General features: G+C 39.7%; 1 protein-coding gene across 1 annotated transcript in view; it reads left to right on the top strand.

Annotated features, from left to right (window-relative positions):
• Positions 1-9,871, top strand: part of LOC140935085 (MYCBP-associated protein-like) — a 40,913-nt gene extending 31,042 nt beyond the window's left edge. Inside the window, exons 24-26 of the mRNA XM_073384619.1 lie at positions 8,521-8,585; positions 9,126-9,200; positions 9,718-9,871. Of these exons, the coding sequence (XP_073240720.1) occupies positions 8,521-8,585; positions 9,126-9,200; positions 9,718-9,804 (227 nt within the window). The 3' untranslated portion in view covers positions 9,805-9,871. The remainder of the gene's footprint in view (positions 1-8,520; positions 8,586-9,125; positions 9,201-9,717) is intronic.
• Positions 9,872-11,364: the final 1,493 nt, after the last annotated feature.

An 11,364-nucleotide genomic window follows, 5' to 3' on the forward strand; every position in this document is an offset into this window, starting at 1 on the left:
TTCCAAAACTGCAACGCTTCGGCCCGACGAAGTGGAGGCAAAAACAAGTCTATAAAATGAATCCGGAGCTGATGTTGGTTTGACTCTTTCTAATAATCCATTACAATCAGAATAGAAGATAATAAGATGAGTGAGTGATGCGCTTAAGAGAAGAGGAGGACAGCGCGGACATCTTTTCTCTCGTCGCCAAATTTCTCATGCGCTTGTCATAAGCATAAATTCATATTTCACAATTATAGTTTTAAACTATAAAACAATTGCGAAAAAACTTTTCATAAAAATATTTTCAGTCAGAAATTTTGAAAACGTTGAAAAGACGTAGGACAACGTTTTGACATTCTTGGTCGTCATTATCAAGTCAAGTAAAAAGTGTACGAATGTTCTATACATGCTAGTAAAAACAACAGGTCATTAAAAATGAAAAAGTAACATAAAAATGTGTTGCAATTTGAACAAAGAGTTTAGCACTGATGGAGTCGTTCTGAGTGTTAAGACTAGGCCTAACTTCTTTGGTGAATAACATTTCGTAAACGAGGCAGTAACATTACAATACTGAAATTTTCCGAGGCACTTCTTAAGAACGCAGAAAATGCAACAATAATTAACGTATATGTTAACTTAGCAAGTATTGTCAATCCAATCATTGATTTCCATACTGTCAGTCTTATTGTGCCGAAATAACAGAAATAACAGACCATGTAGGGCGTGTGTGTGAATCTACTTTATTCAGTGCACTAGTACGATTGGTTATACCATGGTTATTCAACGGAAGTTAAGACAATGAAACAACTGATGATAGACCTTAAAAGAGGCGGACTTTGCAGTAACTAGGAGAAACGAGTTCGAAGACTTTGACAAGTGACCGCTAATTGAAGTTCGCCCGGCCCTTAATACAGGCTCGCTTAATACAGGCTTAAAGGGACCAGGATGTCACCAGGATATTGCTGTTTTATGTCAATCCTGTGATGACGTCATTACTTGGAGTCTTTATGCATACACGAAATTTTGAGTCAAGTTTTGAAGAAGATATCAAACGAATTTCAACACGGAATACCAACAATAATTATTTTTTGGCAATTTTCGTAGGCATGTAGCATTAAAAACTTGAAAAAGTTGGGCATGTTCGTCCTTGCCCATCCGTAGTAACAAACGACAGGAAACAGTTTCATTGCCTAAATATAGTATTAAATGGCAAAAATGGATCATTATTTTTTGAATTCAGTTGTTACGGAAAACGTTTTTTTTTCTAAAGACGGCAAATAGCATGACGTAGCCCCTCTAATTTGCACTAAAAGTCTAGAAACACTACACTACTGCCTCAAACTCTCTACTGAGGCATCGACTTCCTTACCTTTCATCTTTATCCATAACAATGCCGTTACCATTAATTCCACCTACTGCTTTGATTGCTTTGAATCCATCGAAAAAGACGATTTTGCCATGAAGTACGTCATGTAGAAGAACAGCATGGAGAAGGCAAAGAAATTTGTTTTTGTTGTGGAAAAAATTCATGTTAGTCAGATAAAAGCTGTCAGGACCTGTCATAGAGGAAAAGACGACTAATGATTAGATAAGTATTCTACACTTTAGGCGTACAACGTGTACAGTGGCCGGTGTATTTGGACAATTATCAGTATGATTGAAAAATTGTAAATAAATCTTTAAAACTCCGAAAAGTGAAAGAGGCCCGCCTCATATCATGACTTAAGTTTGCTGGAAGCATTCTCTGTCTGGGAGTTGTACTAGGAATATCGCCGCTATCCGATCAACGTGAGTTAGCTAATCTGACTGAAAATTGTGTCATTGAGGTAGCCTGTTCACAGACCCTCTATTTTCTCTTTGAAGTCCGTCCAATGCTCTTGATAAAAAATAAAACCGCGGGGGATTTCTTGACCGCCAGCGCAAGGGGATAGGGGTGGAGGAAGAAGAAACGCTCTTGTTCTCGCGCACTCGCCGATGTTTTCGAAAAGAACGAAAAGAAAAATAAAACAACGTGTGTGTACAGGCTATCATTGAGGCCGTTTGCTAAAAAGTATAATCCGGAGGTGATCTTGACCTCTAAGTACTGGTCTGCCTGGGATAGCTAAGATGACTCTTTAGAAGACCAAATATGACGATTTCTTGTTGGACTCAGTGCTCAACCAAAACATTTCTTTGGGTGCATTTGTCTATTTGTCTGTCCCTCTATCACTAATATAACCGATTAAGTCAACAATGTACCCAGATAAATATGACCCTTCTAAACGGACAAAAATGTCACATAAAGAAAGGCTTATACAATAATTTTTTCCCATTTAGCTACTATACACGAACTTACGGATTTGGTGTTTTAAATCTACAAAACACACAACAGTTAAGTCGACACGGGCATGTTACCCGACTTCTAAGAAGGTCAAATACAGCAACAAGTTCATTCCACAATCAAGACATCATTACCCTTAGTGTTCCAAAGACTTTCAAGACTCTAATATATAGATTTAGCCAGGGCTAAAAGCGAAGCTCTCGATAATATTTATAGACTGTTCAAGCAAAATATAAATCGTGTAATAGTAAGCGGCGAGGGCAACGCCGGAGAACATTGAAAAACAGCAATTGTGTGTTTTCACATGACGTCATGGCGACCACATTTGTGTCCCAAAACAATGAAACGGCGGCCATGTTTCTGTCCCAGACCAGTCTTGTGGGAGCTGAACTCTTTTCTTATGTAAATTTTGTACATTTCTTTGCCGTTGATTCACACGACATATTTTTTTCACTGCCCTCATTATTTGGGCGTGGCCCAAATAGAGTAATGGGAACGGCTTGTTTTGACCCAAACGTGCAATAGGCACGCAATACGTGCAAACGTAAACAAGGAGAGTAAACAAGCGAAGCGAGGCGAATGTCTGCCATGCGAACGTCTTGGACAAGGTAAGAGGCATGTAGGAAAGAAAGCTCTGCTAGCACGGCACTTTATTGCACTTTTACGATCTCAAAAGTTAATCTAAATCTTCAGTATTTTTACCTCTTTTAAATTTGTCTGAAGTCCAGGGATGAAATCTATAAAAATATTTGGAATATTAACGTCGGGTTTTGGTCACGAAAAGATCACAAGCAACGAACCTTGAAACACAGAAACAACACGGATCGAAATCCACCAGTCACAAATCACAAACAACGACCTTTTGAACCTGTTGAAACCGACGCTATCACCGGCTACTTTAAGGTTTTTGCCGCCTGTAACCTGGAAACATATCCCTACTGATATGCGTTACCCTACCTGGGAAACACACATCCCTAGTAATATGTGTTCCTTACCTGGGAAACACATATCCCTGGTGATATGTGTTCCTCCGCCTGCGAAACACGTATCCCTAATAATATACATTTCCCTACCTGGAAAACACGTATCCCTAGTGATATGTGTTCCCCCTCCTAAACAACAAATATCCCTAGTGATATGTGTTCCCCCACCTGGGAAAAGTATATCCCTCGTTATATGTGTTCCCCTACCTGGGAAACACATATCCCTAGTGATGAGTGTTCCCTACCTGGGAAACACATATCCCTAGTGATGTGTGTTCCCTACCTCGGAAAGACATATCCCTAAAGATATGTGTTCCCCCACCTGAAAAACACATATCCCTAGAGATTTGTGTTCCCCTACCTAGGAAACACATATCCCTAGTGATGTGTGTTCCCTACCTAACAAACACATATCCCTAGTGATATATGTTCCCCTACCTGGGAAACGTACATCCCTAGTGATATATGCTCCCTACCTGGGAAACACGTATCCCTAGAGATATGTGTTCCCCCACCTAAGAAACACATATCCCTAGTGATGTGTGTTCCCCTACCAGGGAAACACATATCCATAGAGATATGTGTTCCCCTACCTGGCAAACACGTATCCCTAGTGATATGTGTTCCCCCTCCTGGACAACACATATCCCTAGTGATATGTGTTCCCCTACCTGGGAAATATGTATCCTTAGTGCTATCTGTTCCCCTACCTGGCAAACACGTATCCATAGAGATATGTGTTCCCCTACCTGGCAAACACGTATCCCTAGTGATATGTGTTCCCCCTCCTGGACAACACATATCCCTAGTGATATGTGTTCCCCTACCTGGGAAATACGTATCCCTAGTGATGTGTATTCCCCTACCTGGGAAACAGATATCTTTGGTGATGTATGTTCCCCTACCTGGGAAACACATATCTCTAGTGATGTGTGTTCCCTACCTGGGAAAGAGATATCCCTAGTGATGTGTGTTCCCCTTCGTGGTAAACACATTACTGGTGATATGTGTTCCCCTACCTGGGAAACACATATCCCTAGTGATATGTGTTTCCCTGTTCCTCTACCTGGGAAACACATATCCCTAGTGATATGTGTTCCCCTACCTGGGAAACAGATATCTTTGGTGATGTATGTTCCCCTACCTGGGAAACACATATCTCTAGTGATGTGTGTTCCCTACCTGGGAAACAGATATCCCTAGTGATGTGTGTTCCCCTTCGTGGTAAACACATTACTAGCGATATGTGTTCCCCTACCTGGGAAACACATATCACTAGTGATTTGTGTTTCCCTACCTGGGAAACACATATTCTTAGTGATATCTGTTCCCCTAACTGGGAAACATATCCCTAGTGATGTGTGTTCCCTTCCTGGGAATAACATGTCCCTAATGATATGTGTTCCCTACCTGGGAAACACATATCCTTAGTGATATCTGTTCCCCTACCTGGGAAACATATCCCTAGTGATATGTGTTTCCCTACCTGTGAAACACATATCCCTAGTGATGTGTGTTCCCCTACCTCGGAAACACATATCCCTAGTGATATGTCTTCCCCTTCCTGTGAAACACATATCCCTAGTGATGTGTGTTCTCCTACCTGAGAAACACGTCCCTAATGATATGTGTTCCCCTACCTGGGAAACACATATCCCTAGTGATGTGTTTTCCCTACCTGTGAAACACATATCCCTAGTGATGTGTGTTCTCCTACCTGGGAAACACATCCTTAGTGATATGTGTTTCCCTACCTGGGAAACAGATATCCCTAGTGATGTGTGTTCCCCTACCTGGAAAAAACACATATCCCAAGTGATGTGTGTTCCCTACCTGGGAAACACATATCTCTAGTGATGTGTGTTCCCTACCTGGGAAACAGATATCCCTAGTGATGTGTGTTCCCCTACCAGGTAAACACATCACTAGTATCCCTAAGTATCCCAAAGTATCACACGCGTACTACGACCACTGACAAAAATACCGTCCAAGTCTTTGAACCGCAAAGTGTGAAAGGTTTTGTATGGATTTGTGTAAATAGTAGAGTCGAACCCCGCTTAACGAACACCCGCCTAATACGGACACCTCCTTATTACAGACAGTTTTCTTTGTCTATGGGGTAAGCCCTTATATTTTCTCTAAACTTAAACCCGCTTAATACGGACATCCGTTCTTACGGACAACGGACACATATTGATTGCCCAGCCATAGAAACGGACAACCTCGCTAATTGGGGACACTTAATTATCAACTGTGTGCTGTGCAGGACCTTTCCTTTTTGAAGGTAATTTAAAATCCTTCAGTTGACAGCATGTTGATGTTCCCAGTTCTACCATGCATACACCAGATAGCTAGAATGATTTGTAGACGTCAATTTTTGGCATCAAATGAGTTATGCGGAGAAGGGTTTTGATTAAGTGATACCATAAATGAGCGATTTCTAAATATTTCCGTGGTTTTAAGCCGCGTAATGACGGCTTTGGGAAGGTTAAAGAAGTTTTATTGGACGATGCTTATAATGTCGTCTTTTCTTTCCTTGGTATTTTGTTCTACTAAAAGGGGTTTTTAACTTTAATAACATGACCCACTTAATATGGACACTTTCTGTTGTCCTTTGAGCGTTCGTAGGTTATTAACGGGGTTTGACTGTACTGTAATCTTCAACAGAAATTGAATGGTTTCGTGCAGTTTCCGGTGCCGGAGCAATTTTTTTTTTCCAACAGTATTCGAGCGGCAGGAATGCGTAGCAAGATTCATACGTGTCAGCCACAAACCGTCCCGCTGATTGCCTTTTTTTTTATTGGATGTCGTTAACCAAATGGTTAAATAATAACTGATGAAGAAGACTTGGTAAGCGTTTGTTGTTTAACGACATCCAATCAAAAAGAGGCAATCAGCGGGACGGTTTCTGGCTGGCACGTCTGAATCTTGCTAAGCATTCCTGCCGCTCCAATACTGTGGGATTTTAATTTTCTTCGACGGCTAGCTCCGGGCTGTTTGGATGGATTTTCGATTGGAAGGTACGAGGAGAAACGTGAATCTTTCTACCTGTTTGCTACGGGGTTTGAGAGCAGAGCGATGCGATTTTTGGGGGGAAAATCGCTCCGGCACTGGAGCCCTTTCAAAACATGGATTCTACCCTTGTCCTTCTATTGTAAAGAACAGTCAACGGCGAAATCAAACTCCTTCAAAATCGCTCAAAAAACCGCTTTTGAAGTAAAAAGATGACTATATACCACAGGTAAGGTAATTCAACGTTTATTTATCATTGATTTATATACATAGTTAGCGATATATCGCTATAGGTGAAGCAAACGGTAAATCCAGTACATTTACTATAAAATAACAATCGGCTACACAAGCAGATTGTGTGGGCTCCCTGTGATTTCACAAGCCGTTAGGCGATTGAAATTTGAGACAATTTTGAAATATCACGAGTGGTATTTAAGCCAAATATCACGTCCAAATCATGCTATTATTTGTTTAATATACTACTAGCCGCAAATGGTTTGTATTTTTCACATATAGGTATTTCAAATTAAGGTGAAATACTACTGCTCTAAGCCAATCAAATTGCAGAAATTTCTCATGTGGTAGTATAAAGCTTGTAACACGTTTTCTCACCATACTCAAACTTTTGATGGTTTACTCCTAAACTAGCCAGTAAACCGTGTGTACGTTCAGTAATGGAATTCCACATTAGACCACAACTTAAATATGACTACACGTTCCAGAAGTTTGGCGGTGGAGGGTAGATGTCAAAAACATCAACAAAGCTCTGTTAAGTTTCGTTGTAAGGCGCTGCAATGTCTCCATGGCTCAGCTGATAGAGATTACGCCAAAAGGCTAACGACGGAAAAAGAGTCTAGCGTTGATATCTCTAATTCTAAGCACGGAGCTTGGGGTTTTTTTTAAGTGACAAATCGAACGCCACATTGTCAGAACTGCTTGCTGCCATCTAAAAAGACTAAAAATGGAGCGATGAATATGGGTATTTTCACACTATACTGGATAGGTTTTATGTTGAGCCACGAAAAGCTGTCCGGTATCATGATATGAACACCTATCCGATATGTAACTCTCCACCTTAGAAATTGGCGAGGCGTAGCTTCGCTCTGTCATAGAAATGGCGCCGCTACATCTGTTCGTGTGTGATACAGAAGTGAGCCCCCTATGCAGTATGATTTTCATGGCGGTGTAAACGCTATCTGGGATAGTAGTGTGAACATGGCCTAAAGCAATAACCAAGCGAAGCGTGGAGCTATAATTATAATAATAGTGTACATGACGAAAACTGAGCCGCGTGTCACATTTTACTAACTAGATCTTGAGTAATTCTTAAACAAATTGCACACTACCTGTGCGACACAGTACTGTTGACAGCATATTTCTCTTGCGATGGTGTTCGTATTTGACCATCAAAACAAAGTTAGTTTAGCAACCGACTGATCTCATGTGATCTGACTTGTTTTTTGTTAGGATCGTCCTACGTCAACGCAACGCTCCAAGTTATCAGCGAAAAAGTCAGGAAGAGGTAAAATAATAAATTAGTCAAGATGTTTCATTCACTTACTTTTCTAACCTTTGTTTACTAACCACACCTTGTCCAAAATAAAACTGCTGACAAACAAGTTTTTAGCGAGTTAATAGGCCATATGCACTAAGAGGTCATGTGACATGGTTTTTATGAAAATGAAAGTTATATGATTTTGCCTTCGAAAAACGATTAGTGGGTCATATCTTAAACAAAATAATAGTGATTTGGTTTGTCAAACCCGCACCATTTTCTTAAAATGAGCAAGTTCGTAGCTGGTCACGTGACCAAAATGTGATTTTTAAAATTAGGAATTACATCTTTCTGAACACAAATTTTGCACTTTAAGTTCAAGGAAAATGTTGAAAAGATAATGTGGTAACGTTTACAGCACATCTGAGCGTAACTATCAAACGTTTAACAAGATATAAGCGAAAAGTAGTTTTGGCCGTCATGTTGGAGGGCAAGAGTATGCCCTCCAACATGGCGGCCAATACAAATCATACTACTTTGTTGAAAAATCAAAGTGCCATAAAATATCTCCCTTAAATGCGTTTCCTCTCAAATTTCGGCTGTAAGATAATTTTTATGTGCTCTGTCAATTTTTGGCATCAGCAAGATTCCAACTCATCGTTTAAAGGAAACATCGGCCACGTGACCTCTTAGTGCAACTGGCCTATTTTCATCTTTATCCTTTCTAGGTACCAGTACTCCTTCGTCACAGTCAAAATCAGCCCTTAGCGAAACAGCAGCAGAGCGGACTGGGGTGAGTTAATTTTGGACGGTCCAATATTATTAAGACCCCTCTATTACGTTACACTTACACTTTTTTTCTTGAGAACATGTAGAAGTAACAGTATCTTGTAACTAACGCGCCTTACCTGGTAAGATTTGTCTTTCATTAAAAGTTAACTTAATATGAAGAAAGAGGAAGAGAAATGTTTTAATCACGTGTTGTTGTGACATTCTTCACTTGACTTGTGCCGGCAAAAAGTCCTACTCTCATATTAAACAATTAATTCAGTCTGCTAGAAACATCTAGCACCACTTTTCTAACTAATCACGGTTGAGACTAAAAATAGGTCGTTGCTCAGTTTTCCAGCGCTTAGCCAGGATCTATTTTACTTCAAGTTTTTATTGGTTCTTTTGAATGTCTCCGCCTGCTGTGATTGGCTGACGTAATATTGCTGTTCCACATGTATTACTACGTCTTTCAGTTGATAATTGTTGAATTATCTGTTGATTTAATCTGAGGTAAAGTAGTAGTAGTAGCGTCTGCCCTCTGATTATTATTTTGTTTTGTCAGACACCAGCCAGTGTGGATGGCGTTACAGTGGACCCAGTTTTAGAAGCAAAGTACAAAGAAAAGTTTTTTACTCAGGTTATTAGCTTTACTATTTTATTAACAACGTGATTTATGCCCTGTTGTCTCTCTGAAGAAACGGGTGACGCCGGGTATATTCAGAATATGGCAATTAGGCCGCTATATTTACACGAACATAACAATTTGGTTTTATCAAGCGAGTCAATTAAGTTCTGTTTCCTGCGCCATAGAATGATTCAGAAGATGTTTCGTACGGTTGTCCTTTGTCAGAGCGAAACGTCATCTTCATTGTGTCCTGTCCGTTTAAGTTTGAAAAGCATAACGAACTTGTTCGAGATCGATATATTTATTCACTTAGAAGACTTTTTTTACGAAAGTATCTGATCACCACCATAACGTGTATAGGCGTTTACAAACTTGAACTGATTTATGCGGACCAAGCCTTAGTTTACCCGTTGGAAAGAAGTTTATCTTATGGGAAGTACAAGAGGTTGTGGTCTTTCAAAAGAAAAGGGCGCAAGATTGTTTTTTTGCCATTTGCACAGTATTCTGATAAACGTTTTACTTTTTTCAGGTCTATGCGCTTGTGGTGGAAGCTTTTGACAGAATGGATATGGTGTTTGATAACATAAAGGCCGCCGAATTGAACGCCGATCAATAGTGTGAAATTATTTATATCAATCCCGACCTGAGGTTGTTTTTGAATAAAGTACGTCAGACTCACTTTGTATTGGATCTGTTGTTTCCCTAACGTTGTGTCCTTTTCACAGTAGCTTTAAGCTTCAAGTAGTCGCTTTGCTGGAACTAGTAAGCCTGCGAGCAAGCGGCTCCCGCGGCGCTCTGGCTCTTCCCCTCTCTCACTCTCTCTCTGTTTCCCCCCTCCCCCCCCCCCCCCATCCTCCCCGCTCCGTATTCCCGCGAGCACATCCGTCTAGAAACTAGGTGAACAGGACGCCACGTCTTTTTGCAGTCGACTTCCAAAAAAGCACGGTATAAAACTCGTAATAAGAAATGTATAATCGAGGGGAAATTGAAATATATTTCCAACATGAGATACCCTATCTTGTAGAGAAGGGATGGTCACGACTGACGATGCTCGAAGAGCGAAACATATTTCAAATTACCGCGGTTTTACAGTTTTTTTTCTAGTTCTACTTATTTTAACATATTCCTGACTTCGGTGTTCTAAATTTCTCAGAAAAAATACATCGTTATCCTTCCCTATTTTACTTTCCTAATCTTCTTACATAAGTCACATCAAATCTAACAACGTTAGACTCTTTTTGTGCTGAAGCAGGTGACAAGCTACCAGGAGAAGAAAATATATCTTTGGTCTCGGTAACTCAGTCGGCTTTAGACGACAAGTTGTATAATCAGTTTGCAGCTGTACTTAACAAGTAGCTTTTACGGGAGTTCGGCTTTTGGGTGCCTGGGTCATTACTTTACAGACGATCAATGATTCTGAAACAAATTCAAAGACAAAATTCCCGAAATTTTATTTCAGTTTTTTTTATTTATTTATTTTTTTTATATAATTAATTTATTTAACATCATTCAACATAGCATCACAATAAATTTTACAATAACAGGGCGGCAAAAAAGGGGGCAAAACGTTAAAAAAAAAAAAAAAAAAAAAACACAAGCAAAAAAAGCGGAATACGAAAGTTTAACAGATTAACAACAACTAGAAGAACAAATAGAAAGATAACAATAGTGCGCGCTAAATTACTATAAATGAACAGTAATCAGAAATGCACAAGGTGGTCCACTTATTTCTGTATATGTTAAGATTTCCGTTTGTTTTGTAATTTCTCTTTCGCACTGGGTTTTAATTTCCAGGAGAACAATGCGGAAAACCTCCAGTTCTTGGGTCTCAAACTTGTTTCTAGCTAAGTAAACGTAATATCTAACAATTAAGAGATAATGGTTAAAAGTATGAAAGCTGTTAGATTCAGGTTTGTATCCATAAAGAACTTCCGTTGGATTGGGATTTATGTTTTCAGAACGTTTACGATTTCACCAATCTGTGACTTTTTCCCAAAAAATTTTGACGGCAGGACACTCGTATGATGTGCCTAATAGTTTCACAAGGAGCATCACATTGTTTGCATTTTGGAAAGATTTAACATTCATTTTCCAAAGGCGTTGGTTGGTTGGACGAATATTGTGGACGAGTTTGAACTGAAAACTTATTAGCTTATTTTCAATGGTGATTTTGAAT

Source organism: Porites lutea, chromosome 4 (genome assembly GCF_958299795.1).
Source record: "Porites lutea chromosome 4, jaPorLute2.1, whole genome shotgun sequence".
Lineage (NCBI taxonomy): Eukaryota > Metazoa > Cnidaria > Anthozoa > Scleractinia > Poritidae > Porites > Porites lutea.